This window comes from Lissotriton helveticus, chromosome 2_2 (assembly GCF_964261635.1).
Source record: "Lissotriton helveticus chromosome 2_2, aLisHel1.1, whole genome shotgun sequence".
NCBI classification, from domain to species: Eukaryota; Metazoa; Chordata; class Amphibia; order Caudata; family Salamandridae; genus Lissotriton; species Lissotriton helveticus.
This window is the reverse complement of record NC_136060.1, coordinates 170609828-170626424: the sequence shown is the minus strand read 5'-3', so window position 1 is coordinate 170626424 and position 16597 is coordinate 170609828. Positions and strand designations below refer to the sequence as shown.

General features: G+C 48.9%; 1 protein-coding gene across 2 annotated transcripts in view; it reads left to right on the top strand.

Moving 5' to 3' along the window:
• Positions 1-16597, top strand: part of SLC30A9 (solute carrier family 30 member 9) — a 680727-nt gene that overhangs the window by 292641 nt on the left and 371489 nt on the right. For both annotated transcript variants that reach the window (XM_078678253.1, XM_078678252.1), the window contains exon 9: positions 10025-10127. In XM_078678253.1, coding sequence (XP_078534379.1) covers positions 10025-10127 — 103 coding nt within the window. The remainder of the gene's footprint in view (positions 1-10024; positions 10128-16597) is intronic.

The following is a 16597-nucleotide window of genomic DNA, read 5'->3' as shown; positions in this document are numbered from 1 at the left end:
TCCATGGAAAGCTGGCCTTCCAAGCCACCTTGGTTTTACTGAATAGCTTAGTTGAACAGTTCAAACTGATTTATTTTTTTTAAGTAGAATTTAACAACACCGAAACGGTATATCAATATGTACAACAAAAATACAATTAAACTAGAGAAATCTTGCATTTCCATGAAGTAACTAAATATTGTAAACAAGTTACTGCTAGCAATACAAGTCATTCACAATATACTCAAGGTAAACATATCATAATACTTGTGTTCCCAAGGATGAAAATCCCAGCTCACTGTTACTACTCTGTTTCCTGCCATTTCAGTTTAGTCTTAATCCCAGGGGACTCCACATACTACATATGTAGTGCTCCTGAGGAACGCTTCCACAAAACTGCCACCACAGTTGGCATCCTTGATGGGAGTCGTAGTGGAGAGTTCGCTGCCTGGGCTAGGATGCAGGAGTTTGTTCAAGACCCTGTGTATCACTCACAAAAGGGTACGGAGCATGGGTCCAAATTATATCTGAAGCAACATTTACAAAGGAATCCCATATACATCACTAAAACCAAACTAATGTCCTCAGAAAAAAAGCTACATTTAGTCTGAATTTGCTTTCCATGCAAATACTATCCAGAACCCTCTCCTGAATATCAGTAAGCTGGAAGGTCTTTTTTTCGATCAGGAAAACAACTAAAACCCCTCCTTGTTCAATAGACCTTATGCTCAGACTCCCATCCTCTGTGTATGCGATCATTTGTATTCATCTTGGTCAGTTTTCAGCCTTTCTAGGTTGGTTAATATTTTGAAGGATCCCAATGGTTGTAGCTTCATTTAGTTTTTATTGGTTTTTTTTTTGTATTGTTTCTTTTCATTAGAACATACAACATAAGTCAGGCATACCCACCTGAGAACAATCTAACCCACTCCCTTGTTAATCCTGCACCTAACACCCAGTCTTAAACCCCGTCCTTGTACTCATTTGTGTCCCCTCCAACTGTGTAGTATGCAAAAATATCAGACGCCCCCTGCACCTCACATCAAATACTTATATAGGTCGAGAAGGTCCAGTATCCTCTCATTAGACATGTCAGGGTATTGTATTAAAGCCTATTTTAAATCCCTAGAGTAATGCACTTTTCTCAGGCACATCATTGACATTTCCAGAAATACCTGGGAGCAATTAAACAGGGCAAGACTAGCCAGGGAGTGAGATGGCTGCTCCCTACATCGACTCTTGTTGAGTGGGAGGCTGAAGGGCATTTCTGTTATTGTCCAGAGGGGTGGAATCATAGTAGATGGGGTGCATACGCTGCATGAGACTAATTGACCTCAAACAGTGTGACAATGAAACAGCAGAAATTAGGTGGCATTTACTTAAGGGAGAAAACTTGCATGCGATCTGTAGCCATGAGGAGGCACAAGCATGGTAGGCTAACATACAGGAAGCAGGGACACCTGCAAATAAACTCCTGGCAACCTCTACCTGCAGTGGGAGGGCCTTGCAAAAGTGGTCAGCCTGTACTTCAGACCTCTTTTGGTGTACTCGACAATGGAAGTCACACTGAACATTCAGGCTGGAGTAAGGCTGCAGTGTGTAACTAGCTGACTGACTGCCTACTGCAGGAGACAAGTAGGAGAAACTGTACCAGGGGGTGGCGGTGATAAGGACGGCGTTGGAAGGTCTGCAATATTGTACATGCCCCAGCCGCTGAAGACCCTTCAACTTGTGCGCAGTGCAGTTGGCTTTACAGCAATACTTTGTAAGTCCTGCGGAATAAGCCTGTAAGTGTGCTCTGCAATAGTGTAATGCACTTACGCTGTTCAAAATTTGTGGTTGCTTCTGAATGATAGTATTTGTTGTCAGACTCCTTTTAATACATTTTTTTAATGTAAAAACAAGTATTTTATTTTTAAGTCATCATGGGAGCTGTTGTGCATCTGTCAACTCGGTAAGTTCAGCGCTTCCCAAGAGGTTAGGGGGATTCATTCTGGTGCTCCTAATATGGTCCCAGTGATGGGGCGATGCACTCTTGGCGTCCTCCTCAGTCCACATACAGGAATGGGTAGTCCTTGATGCTCTATTTGACCCTCAGGTCGCAGCTTTCAATTCTGTTAGTGGCGGCACAAACTTAACAGCTCACTCTGTACCGTCCCTTCTAGTATACAAGGTTTCCACTGTACCTGCAAACAAGGTGCTGGTCTCCACTACATGGCATTCTAAACAGCGCGGCGGCTCCTCCTGGCATGCAGAGTTGCCACAACAATGCAGTCCAGATTGCACTCTCCCTGCATTGCATACAGTTGGCATTCAGGAGTTGTTGACTTGATTCTGCACACAGGCAATGATCCGTTCGGTGCAGCAGCCATCTGCTCACACCGGGAATCCTCTCAACAGGGCTCCGCACTGAACCGTGCTCCCTCTAATGCTGTGCTGTTCCTCACAGAGCACACTGGTCTTGGCAAACAGGCAGATGCTGGTGCTCCAGGCTCCAATGGATCTTTTTTGTTTTGGTGTCTAAAAATACACAAAAATAGCCTATTTTTACAAATGGTGTTGGATTATTTGGTGTTTTGTCCATTTCCTTTTCAAATGTTTTGGTGCTATTTAAATGCTTTACATGTGTTCCTTTGTGTAAGCCTTGCTGCTCAGAGCCACAGCTACCCAGGGTAGAGCTGAAGGTTGACAGATGAAACCTACTGGTTATAAATGGGTTGGTAAGACGTATTACACTTGAGATCGCACAACCACTACATATTAAATATCCTGTTTCCTCACCGTTCTAATCTAGTAGATGATTTGAGATAAGTTCATCCTCAAGGAAAGGATTACACCATTATGCCACAAATGCCTGTGGCTGTTCCCAGGATGAGTTACTTTTTGTTAGGAGTCTCCCTTCTTTCCACTGCAAAGTAGAGCGAGTATACAAGGCACTTTATCTGACCATTCTGCAGTACAACTGAGTTTTCAGCTAGGACATGCCTCTTTGCCTCCATTCTGCAGTAGAGGCTCCCAGAAGTAAACCTCATACTGATTTCCCACATTTATGTTACTAAAGGAGAGCATGCTTCTCCACTGTCTCTGCATCTATTAAGCAACCTAGAGAACCAGCTAGGCCCTTGCTTATGGGGCTTTTAGGGAAGCAGAAATTGCTGGCTCCATGGGCCCTATATCCAATAATACAATTATAACATTGTTGCCTAAGACAGAAAAGAATGCCCTTGCTTCTGTCCAAAATACTAGTGACGTGACTGCATAATGTTATTCTATCCATAATACAGCAACCACAAGTGGGGGTTTTTCCAAGGTGTTTCTTTGGGAATGCTTTCCAATCTTTCATGTGACCGCAAGGTTTGTCCAGAAGAAGTACTCTTAATTGTTTTTAAAGACTCTTGCATGCAATAGGGAGATTCAGTTTAAAATTGGATTTATTTCAAAAGTTCAATGACTATCAATGGCCTACCACACACATAAACTGTGGAGGTTTCCTATTGTGCACAGTAGAGATGGAATGGAGTATGAGGCACAGGTGCCCTTACTGCCATTATTATTTTTGATAGGGCTTGAATCCTTTTTAATAGTGCTCTGGGCATCTGCAGCGACGAAGGGGATTACTGCATGTGCTGGCCCCAACAAAACCTTCTTATATGCGGGTGTTATCTCCTCAGGGCTGTAACTGACCCTTATGCTTCCTTTCCTGCCTTGATGTCATTAATGTTATACGTTATCCACATTTTCATGGTACAATGTGAACAGGTGGAAATGCAAGGCATTGCCAGCATGTCAGGTTACCACGAGCACAAGTGCAGATGAGTTTGATATCTAATGGGTACAAGAGACCCATTGATAATTCTGAGTACTATTGAAAAAAAGGACTAGTGGGTATGATTTGAGACAGCCTTACACTGGTGATGACTGAAGTGTCCACATATTTTAGGAGATGATCGCAATTGCAGTTATGCCTTTCAGAGAGCACAGTCGATCAAAATGTTTATTTCCCACAGATACAACCATTAACATAATAATGTTACTATGGGAGGTTGGGAATGCGTCACATGTATAGGTATACCTGTTATTGTTCTAAACCTATTAAAATTACATTAATTGGATTCTTTCATAAATTCTCAGGAAAAGGTGAGGCCTATATTTCGAGACTGTAGATAAGGAATCTAAACCATGAAATGGATGGGAATCGTTGTGGTTGCTATAGGATTGTATAGCTCAGCCTTGTATCTAAAAGAGACACGTTAGTGATAGATTCCTTACCTTAAAATATTCTCCAGGCGTCAGACTGGATCCGGACAGTTTTGCTTAGCAGTAGGTGGCGTCGTGCGGCTCCGCGTCAGTCACTGGCGTTGTAAGTACAGAGATGACGTCACGGAGACTACTTAGGCGCCACCCATGCACGCTGACAGCAGTTCTTTCTTTTTCCGCGCCGAAAGCGCAGATCCGAATTGAGCACGTACCTCAGTCATTTTTTTGACTACTCTTTTGGGACTTTTTGTCTCCTTCTCTTGTCTCCTGGTGCCGTAGGGATGCCCGGATTTAAGTCTTGTGGGTCGTGCCGCCTTAACATGTCGGTGGCAGACCCCCGCGATGAGTGCCTCTACTGCCTGGAGACCGACCATGACTCCCGGGACTATCGAGACTTTCGAGCCATGGCCCCGAAGGCCTTGTGAGAGTGGTGCCGGAAGTTGCTGGTGGACTGGCGTTCCTCTCACTGCAGCTCCGGGTCTAGGGGCCGTTCATGGGACCGGAGCCGTTGCTCTTTGGGCTCTAAGTCTTCTCCTTCAGATTCCGGTAAGCGACGCCATAAAAAGAAGTCGAAGAAGTGTGTTCGCTCTCCGACGTCCCCCCGTCTCTCTCCAGAGGCGGACAAGGGGAACAAGGGCCTGCCTGACCCTGCGGTTCTTCTGGAGATGGGGAGTCCCGCGGCCTACCCGCTATACCAGGGTCCGTTGGCGACTCCCGAACAAATGCAAGAGTTTCTTGCTGCCATGGACCGCCTTTTTAGGCCCCGGGCTCCCGCCGGCGCGCCTTGGGGCCCCGCGGTCCCGTGTCCAGATCCTGTTGGCCCGGCGGCTCCGCCACCTGCGCCGCTGGCTTCGGCGCCACAAGGTGCAGCACCGCCGGCCCCAGCGCTGCCCTTGGCTCCGCCCCAGGCGCCGCCCTTGGTACCACCCCAGGCACCGTCCCAGGCGCCGCACTGGGTGCTCTTTATCCCACCCCTGCCCCGGACCATTTTGTTCCTGCCTGCGATCCGAATTGGGCTCCGGCTCTGGTCCTTTCTCTGGCTCCTGCCCTGCCGCCGTGGCCGGCTCCCTCTACACCGGAGCCGAACGAGGACTGGGACGGATCAGAGGACCCCCTTGCCCGACAGTGTGACTCCGAGCAAGATTGGGTGGACGAACTTGAAGATGCGGGAAAACTTGATGTGTCTTCTGACCCGGGGTTTGCCTCTCCTCCACCTACTATGGAGGAGGGTGCTTCCTACACTGTGGTGCTGCGTCTGGCTGCAAAGGCTCTCAATCTCGACCTCCCTACGGTGGCCCTTAAAACCAACCTCCTTACGGAGGATCTCCAGACGGCGTCTGTTTTGTCGGAGCCACTGCTCCCTTTCAATGATGCCCTCACCGAAGTCCTCTTTGGCACTTGGTTGTGTCCGGCCACGGGGGCGCTGGTGGATAAAAACGTTGCTATGCGTCATCGCCCGGCGCCTGGTGATCCCTCCTTCTTGACCACTCACCCCGCACCTGAGAGCCTGGTCATTCAGTCCTTGACGTCGCAGAATGTCTTTCCCACGGCTCTGCCTGATAAGGATTCTGAAAGGCTACACCAATTTGGCAAGAGGTTGTTCACCTCAGCCAGCTTGGGGTTGCGGTGGGTTAACACTGCCTGCTTGTTGGGCCGTTACTCCCACGCAGTGTGGGATTCTGTAACTCATGTCTTGCCTCAGTGTTCTGAGTAGGTCCAGGCTGTCCTTTCCCAAGCAATTGTGGCGGGTAAGGATGCGGCGAAGTTTGCCATCAGGTGTGTTTTGGACACTGCTGATTCGTTGGACAGGCCGATTACTACGACTGTGGCGTTGCGGCCCCACGCCTGGGTGCGTTCCACTGGGTTCTCACCCGATGTCCAGAGCTCGCTCATGGACATGCCCTTTGATGGCTCCCATCTCTTTGGCGATAAGGCCGACTATGCCCCGGAGTGCTTTAAAGACTCTCGGGCCACAGGCAAGTCTTTCCACAAAGAACCCTGCCACTCCTGGGTTTCGTTCCTTTCGTGGCCGGGACAGGGGCACCCAGGCAAGCTCTTCCATCAAGCCTGTACACAAGCAGCCTCAGCGTGGCCGCAGCCGTGGATTCCGCAGGGGCGGGTCTGGTAACCAGCGCGCCGGACAGTCCACTTCCACCCCGCTGGTTCCGCCTCTAAGCCTTCCTAATCTGAGCTTCAGGGAGCACCCCACGCCGGTGGGTGGCAGGATCCGCCACCACCTCCACCACTGGTGCGACATTACATCAGACAAGTGGGTGCTGCAGATCATCAGCCAAGGTTAGGCACTCCCCTTTCTGTCCTCCCCTCCGGCCATGCCACCTCGGTACCACCGCATGTCGGGGGATCATTTGACTCTTCTCTGTCAGTAAGTCTCGGCCCTCATGGCCAAGGGGGCCATTGAGTGCGTTCCTGGTCAGTAGGGAGTGGTTATTCCCACTACGTTCTGGTCCCCAAGAAGGACAAGGGGTGCCTGCACCCCATCTTGGAACTCGGGGACGTCAATCGCCTCCTCCGGAAGGAGAAGTTCAAGATGCTGACTCTGGCTGCCCTGGACCCTGGAGACTAGATGGTGGCACATATTTTCACATCCCCGTCCTGCCCGCCAACCGGCGCTACCTGTGGTGCATGGTAGGCCAGGAACAATTTCACTTTGCAGTGCTCCCCTTCGGCCTTACCAGTGCCCCTCGGGTGTTCACTAAGGTGATGGCGGTGGTCGCAGGTCAGGGGTGTCAGTCTTCCCCTCCCTCGACGACTGGCTGTTGAAGGCGGGCTCGCCTCAGGCAGTCGTCACCCACGTCCAGACTACGGCCGACCTCTTGCATTTGCTGGTGTTCTCCATCAATGTCCCGAAATCGCACCTGAGTCCCTCTCAGAAGCTACCCTTCATCGGAGCGGTTCTAGATTCAACGCTGTTTTGGCTTTATCCTCCCAAGCAGCGAGTCCGGGATATTCAGTCTATGATTCCGATCTTTCCGCTTCTATCCTGGGCTTCTGTCAGCTGACCATGCGGCTTCTGGGCCTCATGGCCTCTTGTATCCTGCTGGTGACACATGCCAGATGGCATATGTGGGCTCTACAGTGGGACGTGAAGTTCCAGTGGGCACAGCATCAGGGCAACCTGTTCGATCACGTCCAGATCTCGGAGGGCGCTGCACGACAGTTGCAGTGGTGGCTCACGAATCTCGATTTGGTCAGTGGCAGATCCCTCTCCCTTCCCCAACCGGAGCACACAGTGGTGACGGATGCGTCCCTCCTGGGAATGTCGAGGCTACATGGGAGAGGCGGAGATCAGAGTCTCTGGTCTCCGGCGGAGTCCCGGCTCCATATCAACCTTCTGGAGCTGCGGGCGATCCGACTTGCACTCAAGGCATTCCTTCCCTCTGACTGGGGAACTGTAGTGCAGGTGTTCACAGACACCACCACCACCATGTGGTTTTGCAAGAAAAAGGCTGGGGTGGGGTCGTGGACCCTATGTCAAGAGGCTTGGTGCCTCTGGATATGGCTGGAACATCAAAGCATTACCTTGGTTGTTCAACACCTGGCAGGTTCTCTGAACGCCAGGGCTGACAAACTCAGCCACCGGTGCATGGTGGATCACGAATGGCGTCTGAACTCTGACGTGGCACAAGGTCTCTTTCTGCAGAGGGGAGAGCCTTGGTTAGATCTATTTGCCACCGAAGAGAACGCGCAATGTCATCAATTCTGTGCATTGGAATTTCAAAGGCAGCACTCGCTCAGAGATGCTTTTCGTTGCGAGTGGAGCTGCGGTCTGTTGTACGCCTTTCCGCCTATACCACTTCTGCCCAGAGTGCTGAAGAAGATCAGGCGCGACTGGGCCCAAGTCATTCTTGTGGCTCCGGACTGGGCTCGAAGGGTATGGTATCTCGAGCTACTCGGTATGAGCATTGATCCCCCATCCGTCTGCCTCTTCGGGAGGATCCTCTGTCGCAGCAGCAGGGGACGGTCCTCCACCCAAGCCTGTCCAGCCTCCACCTCCAGGCGAGGAGATTGAGCGGCGACAGTTGTCACCTTTCGATCGTCCTCCCGAAGTCTGTGATGTCATTCTGGCTTCTCCACCAAAACGGTATTCGCCTGCAGGTGGAACAGATTTGTGGCATGGTGCCCTTTCTGCCCCTCTTTCTGAGGTTTTTCACTTCCTTTTCTCTTTGGCCCAGCAGGGCTCTGCTCTGGGCACTATCAAAGGTTCTCTTTCGGCCATCTCCGCCTTTCTATGGCTTCCAAATCAGCCTTCTCTTTTTAAGTCCCCGGTTGTTAACTCTTTTCTTACGGGCATTACGCATACGATTCTTACTCTTCATAATGCCTCAGTGGGACTTAAATCTTGTCTAGACTTTTCTGATGTGCCCTCCCTTTGAGCCCCTTCATAACTGTCTCTTACGTCTTCTCACTCTAAAGACTTCCTTCCTGGTTGCTATCACCTCTGCCTGAAGAGTGAGTGAGCTCCAGACCCTCTCTTCCAAACCTCCTTTCCTTTCTGTTCATCCGGACAAGGTGGTTTAAAGGACCCGTCTTTCTTTTCTCCCAAAGGTTGTCACGCCCTTCCACATCGGTCAGACCATGACTTTGCCCACCTTCTTTCCGCCTCCGCATCCTTCAAGGGAAGAGGAGAGGCTCCACCGTCTGTACAACAAAACATGCGCTCGCATTCTATCTGCAACGTACACAGCAGTTCCAGGTGGATGATCAGCTTTTTGTTGGTTACCTGGGTGCCAAAAAAGGTCGGGCTGTGCACAAACTGACCATCTCCCAGTGGGCCGTTCTGTGCAACAAGCATGTTATTCCTTGGCCAAGAAGGAGCCTCCTGTGGGGCTGCGTGCCCATTCGACCAGGACAACTGCAGCCACTACTGCCTTGGGATGCGGCGTTCCCTTGCAGGACATTTGTCAGGCAGCTACGTGGGCCTCTCTGCACGCGTTTACCAAACACTACTGCCTTGACAGTCTGGTCCGCAGAGACGGCTTCTTTGGGCGGTCTGTGCTCCGTGACTTTTTGGAGTTATCTTGTTCGCAGGGTTGGTATTGCTGGGGTGTCTGTTCTAAGGTAAGGAGTCTATCACTAACGTGTCTCTTTCAGATGCACAAGTTACTACTTGTGTAACGATATCTCTGTAGGAGACATTAGTTAGTGATAGATTCCTTACCGCCCCACCGATCCTCCCCGTTCTGCGAACTGATTACTAGGGTTAAGGTCATCCCCTCTTAGGGTCCTAGTTTCATCCACCAATGATCAGTATCTTGCATGGCTCTGCATTTCGGCGCGGAAAGTCGTGTACAGAACTGACGTCAGCACGCATGGGTGGTGCCTAAGTAGTCTCCGTGACGTCATCTCGGCGCTTACGACGCCAGTGACTGATGCGGAGTCGCACGATGCCACCTACTGACGCGCAGGAGTTCTACTAAGCAAAACTTTCTGACGCCTGGGGAATATTCTAAGGTAAGGAATCTATCACTAACTAATGTCTCTTACAGATATATCGTTACACAAGTAGTAACTTGTGCTTTATTTCCCTCAATGTAAAATGCTAATAAAGAATTATTGCCAAAAAAACCTGTAAGCAGTTGGTATATTGAAGTGCCACTAAAATAATATTCACTTGCATTTGTCTATCCTTAATCACTGGCAGAGTTCTCTATTTAAGAGCATCTACCAACCTAGACAGACTACAAAATTTTGCTTGAATCCAACTTTACTCTGTATACTTTGAGATTGCATTGTCAACTAACGTGCATCTTCTCTGCTTGCCTACAAGAAATGGACTGAACTTCTTCTTTAAACTCCTTGCCTGGGTTTACACGGGGTCTGCCAGCATGTTCTCAGAAGCAATACATTCTTTGGCTGATACTTGCAACCAGGTAAGAAACTTTCTTTTTTTGAGTATTTTAAATTTGTTTTAATCTTAATGATGCATTGTTCATTCATTTCAACTGTCTAGTGGAAAATCAGAGGCTTACAGTAAACGTTTCAGCACTGCATACTGCAAGTTAAAATGAATAGCTCTCATGCAAATACCATATTAAGTTAAGTGATTTATGGAGCGCTCTAATCGCCAGCTACGGTATTCAGGTGCTGGAGCAAGGTGCGTGGGCTCCAGTGTTAATCAAAGTGCCAGGACTTGAGATCTTTGCAGGATTCGTGAAGCAAGGAGGCAGGCTCTGAGATGTTGGGGGTGATTGTTCCATATTTTGGAAATGAGCGACCTCCCTTTCTACTTTTGAGGATATGTGTACGAGTAAGAGTAAAGCTGAGCATAGGTGTCTGGTCGACTGGTGAAAGTGTATGTGGTTGTTCCATTATGCTGGTCCGATGTTGTACAATGCTCTGTGTGCGTGCATGAGGAGTTTGAATTAGCTGCCATTGTGCATGGGGAGTTAGTAGAGCTCTCTGAGGTGTGGTGAGATGTGGGTGCCTCTGGGGAGGTTGAGGATGTGTCTTGCTCAGGTGTTCTGGGTGGTCTGGTGTCTGTGAAGGAGCTGTTTAAAGATCCTGGCGAAGAGTGCTGTTTGGAGATCCCTTCCTAGAGTGCGTTGCCGAAGTCTGTTTGTGATGAGTGCTTGTCTGACGGTACATCTGAGGTACTGGGGCAGCCATTTGAAAATCTTGCGTAGCATGTGTAGTATTTGGAACCAGGAGGAACAAACTGCGTTTATTTGCGCTGTTATGTTGATTTTATCATCCAGGATCATTGCCAGGTTTCTGGCCTGGTTGGTAGATTGTGGTATGGGTACTAGCTCTGACGGCCACCTGGTAGAGTCCCATGGGGTGTTCTTGTTTCCGAAGACCCTTCCGTCTTGTCTGAGTTGAGCTTCAGGCAGTAGGTGCTTCTACCTCGATCATGGAATTGGTGAAGTTGGTTCTGGTGGTGGTTGTCTTGTCGGTGAGAGATAGAATGTGTTGGGTGTCGTCAGCGTAGGATATGATGGTTATTCTTAGGAATCAGATGATGTTAGCAAGTGGCGACATGTAGATGTTGAACAGGTTGGGACTGAGCGGTTAACCCTGAAGAACTGTGCAGATCAGATTCTTGGATTGCGATGCGTTGGGTGGTAGCCTGACACTCTGTGTTCTTCCTGTGAGGAAGGCACCTATCCAGTCGACGGCCAGTCCTTGGATGCCTATGGCGTGGAGTCTTCTGACAAGTAAGTGTGTGGTGGTGAGAGACCGTGTTGAAGGCTGCAGAGTGGTCGAGCACTATGAGGGCTGCACTCTCTCTGTGGTCTTATATGGTTCATATGTTGTTTGTGTCCACGATTAGTGCAGTTTCTGTGCTATAATTACTTCTTAATCCTGATTGGGAGTTGTCCTGAGGTGGTGTATTTCGAGGTGGTTGGTGAGTTGTTGTTGATGGCTTTCTTCATCACTTTAGCAGGGTAGAGTATCAGTGAGATAGGATGTACGTTGCTCAGCTCGTTTGGGTCGGCCAATGGTTGTTTGAGGAGGGCTTTGACCCCACAGCCCTCCTCGAAAGCCTGGACAACATCGGACTCGCCCCACTCATCACAGACCCAACTTGCATAGAAGGACACACACTGGACCAACAACCTCAACAATTTCAATGAGCCAATGACCGAATGGAAAACACATGCCAGAGAAGACACAGCAGCAACCATGTAGACGGTCCACGACCGGGTCTGAGCGCAGCCTTGTATGTGGTTCTGGTGGTGGTCTTGAGGTTGATACTCTATTTCCTTTCTAGCTGTTTGCAGTGATGTTTGGATTCTCGAAGGCTGTCTGTTTACCAGCTGGCGTGTTTGTTGGCTTTTTTTGTCTGTTGGTTTTGATTGGTGTGAGGGAGTCTGCACAGTTCTTGATCCACTTATTGAAATTGGTAACGTTGTTGATGAGGTTCTTGGTCCAGTGTGTGTCCTGCAATGCGAGTTGGGTCTGTGATGAGCTGGGTGAGTCCCGATGTCCAGGCTTTCGGAGAGGGCTGTGGAGCCGGAGTCCAATTTGTCTTCCAGATGGAAATTTAGATTGCAGAGTAATATGAAGTCCCTGGAGTTTATGGTGAAGGGATCATTGATGTTTGTGATAGGACTCCTGAAATTTGTCTGTAGTCCTCATGGTCCTTGTTCCTTTTAGGGAGAAACTGTCACAGATTTGCTGTTTGAAGTACATGTGTTCCTTGAAGGGGGGGGGGGTCTCTGTGGATGTAGAGCATTTGATGGTTTCCTTATGTAAGGTGGCTAGCCCTCCTCCTGGCTTGTGAAAGGAGTCTTGTTGTACGATCTTCTTGCCCGTTGGTATAGCCACAGCGATGATGGATATGTGTGGGTTGAGCCAGGTTTCCATGAGGAACAGGAGGTCCGGCAAGTTATCCAGGATTATGTGAAACTTTGATAGTTTCACATGCCTGAATCAATCCCCGTCGTCGTGATGGAAGTCCCACTGTAAAATATTCAAGCAGTGCTTCAAACACTTCATGGGCTATAATGGCGCGAGGCCATCTAAACAGTAGCCTTTCTATGTGCTTTTTAAAAAAGGACTAAATGTTGGCAACCTGCCAATCAGCTGTTAGCACCCTCTAGAATACTCCCAGCAGAGGCAAATTCTCCGCAGATATTCACCGCACGTTGTGTGGAAAGGAGTCTTCATGAGTGCTACTCGGTTTTCTCTTAAACATATCTTGAGATCATGTCAGATAAGAAAGGCCTTTTCTGCTTATGTAAAACCTGTGGCAAGAAAAGAGTCCATGTGGATGATCCACACAAGGAATGTATTTATTGCCTTTATCCAAGGCATGAGGTGAGAGAGTGTAAAATCTGCCGCACCTTCTCAAATAAGACCCTCAAGGACAGAGAGGGAAGGTTGTTATTGTTGCTTCAAACCACTAAACAACAGTCACATTCTTCTGAAGAGGAAGAGGACAGAGCTTCTACATCCCATAAAAGGGCCAGATCCATGGTGAGGAAAGAAAACATCACAAGCCTTCCCAGGACTCAAAGGCTTCAAGAAAAGAGAAGGTTACTAAGGACGCCGCTGAGCCGGCTTTATCTGTGCCCTCTACACCTATCTGGAAAGAAGGAGATCGTCCAAGAGTCTCCTCATCAGATCCAGTGGGTAAGAAAACCTTTAGAGAGTCATAGTCGATGACACTTCCTCTCTGATCGTCAACATTCTGTGTGACATAGACGCCATAGTCGATGGCAGCTGTGATGACGACGGTGATCCAGGCTCCTATACTATCTACTGTAGTCTCCATATCGACAATGAGAACCCCATCGTCACCGTCGAGGCCCCCTTATCGCCTAGAATGCCGTCGGGCGAAGATCCAGACGACAATGATTCGTCAACAAAACCGTTGGGGAAGTCACCGTCAACGATGATAGCAACGATGACAACACTGTTGACTGTAGAATTTCCTTCTTCTGTAATTTCTGCACCCTTGACTCCACCGTCGACAAGGATTACTCAAGTTACCAGAGTAACCAAGATATTCCTATGGGCATCCATGCTAGAGTATAGCATGGTTTCACTTTTGCTTCCGTCCCATCTGTTGGAAGGTTATGTAGAAGAGGAGGAGGAGGATGATGATGATAATGGCATTTATGCGGTGGCTTACAGCCCATCTGAGGTTCATGTGAAGTGTCAAGACAGATGAGGATGATCATGATGAGACACTATAATGCCTACAAGGGTGTATGGCTCAGCGTCACAGTTTTTTAACCAAGAAAGGGGGGGACTGAGAGCTGGGTTATGAGGTGATGCACATAAGCTCCCAAATGAGACAAGTAGTTAAAGAAGATGTGCAGTTCCTATGTGACAGGGAGGGTTTGGGAGAAGGAGGGAAGGAGTGAATGGGAAGGACAGGCCTTTCTTTATGCTACCCTCTCACATCCCGAGAGGTGTCATGCTTCATCATAGGGCGGGTGCCCCTCGTCTGGCCGGCGCTGCAATGCCTGTCGGGCTCCCGAAACCGGGGCTCTTTGTCGGGGATCTTTTGATTATGAAGCCATTAGGTGCATGAGGGTGTGGGGGCTGGGCAGTGCACAGTGAGGTAAGATAAAATGAGTCTAGGGCAGTCCCTTGCAGTACATTTTATTGGAAAAGGTAGCTCTAGCCTAGATAAAAACAATAGTGTGCCCTTGTGGGGATTAGTAAAGTTCCTAAAGGGCAGTCTAAGTATGTGAAGTCGAAATTTTTCATGCCTGAGCTTGCCACTAACGGGTCAATTTGCACTTCTTTAGGACCGTAGTAAAGTGAAGTGAATGGGTGCACTACCGCCTGGTATTTGAGAATTGGATGCAATTTACCAGGGGTGGTTGTACCCTAGTTGACGTTTAACTAGGGAGTAGGTAGACCTGTAAGTGGAACATGTTTTTCCATGGCGAGATGTCCTTTTCAAAGGCTTCTGGAACTTCTCCAGGAGCAATATTGGAAAATGTGTTGGCATATGTATAACTGCAATGTTTAGCACTTTTTCATACGTTTTTAACCCCCTTCCTCCCAACAACCCCCTCCTTTTTTTTGTTCCACTTACAGGTCTACCTATTCCCTAGTTAAACGTCAACTAGGGTACAACCACCCCTGGAAATTTGCATCCAACTCTCAAATACTAGGCGGTAGTGCACCCATTCACTTCACTTTACTACGGTCCTGAAGAAGTGGCAATTGCCCCGTTAGGGGCAAGTTTCGGCATGAAACATGTCGACCTCACACACTTAGACTACTCCTTAGGAACTTTACTAATCTCCACAGGGGCACACTATTGTTTTATCTAGGCTAGAGCTATCTTTTCCAATAACATTTACTTCAAGGGACTGCCCTAGACTTACTTTATCTTACCTCACTGTGCACTGCCCAGCCCCCACACCCTCATGCACCTACCGGCTTCATAATCAAAAGATTCCCGACAAAGAGCCCCGGTTTCAGGAGTCCGTAAGGCATTGCAGCGCTGTCCTGACGAGTGGCACCTGCCCTATGATGAAGCATGACACCTCTCGGGATGTGTGAGGGCAGCACGAAGAAAGACCGGTCTTTCCCCTTCACTCCTTCCCTCCTTCTCCCAAACCCTCCCTGTCAGCGTCACAGTTACCATTATAGCTTTTAACCAGGAACACCCCCTAGAGACATGGACCATATGCCACAATCGTTGATAGAAGATCTACAGGCCATGTTGGCGGATTATAGACCGCGATTTCCACCGCAACAAAATATACCAGACAGGCTGGTACCTCAAGTGGATCTTACAGGTACACCAGCTCCTCAACCGCCTAGCACACCTGTGAATTTGCCGAACACAGGAACAGCCGACCCTGGAGCACAAGACACTTCCTCCCCGGGAGAAGGGAGAGAGGAAGGTGAGTTGCCGGATCAAGTATCTTCTCCTGACCCTTGGGATGTCTGTTATTCCAACTCCCTCCCCTCCTTTACACCTTCTATCGGACTCTCCTCCGGAAGATATTGGGGGATTTCATAACCTAATGCAGACAGCAGCCAACGGGCTTCATCTGCTTATTGCAGTAAAACAGACTGAATGTTTCCTATACGACTTCAAGGAGGACGCAAGGAAATTGGTGCGCTCCATACCTATTGTATATCATATATGGCAGGAGGGCATCAAGATAATAAAAACACCAGTGTCCATACCACCGGCGCTGCCTCATGTCGAGAAGAAGTATAGAGCTCCGGATGAGACTCCATCTTGCCTCATTGAGCATCCAAAGCCGGATTTGGTCATTTCACAGGCTGCAAAAAGACGATCTAAAAACCCTGCTTCTCCGATTACTACTCCCCCAGGTGAGGAAGGTCATAGAATGGACATCCTAGGAAGACGATTTTTTTCAATGGCAGCTGTGACAATTGGGACAACGAATGCTCTAGCCATTATCGTCCGCTATGACCGCCAGATGTGGCCTGACATGGAGTGCTAATAGATCTCATCGTTTAAGATAAAAGGCAGGAAGCGCATATGATACTACTGGAGGGTGTTTTCGCGCAGCTTCAGAGACCATTGACTGTGCCCTTGACATGGCAAAAACTGGCTTTAGACAACTGGCAGAGCTGCTGTGCTCCGACGTCAAGGATGGCTCAAAGCAGCCACCTTTAGACCGGAGGTGCAGACAAAGGTTTTGGATATGCCTTTCGATGGTGAATCCCTCTTCGGAAAGCACATGTATGAGGCGCTATTGGCAATTAAGAACGATACGGACACCGCAAAGTCGTTGGGCGCACTACAATTCAGAAGGGTACCTTTCAGAGGTGCTAGAGGGCGAGGAATCGCCACTTAGAAGGGAGGTTACCAGAGGGCTCAAAGTATCAGCCATACTAGTCTCCGTATCAACAATCTTATAATCCTCCATCTTACCAATCATCTACAGCTGGT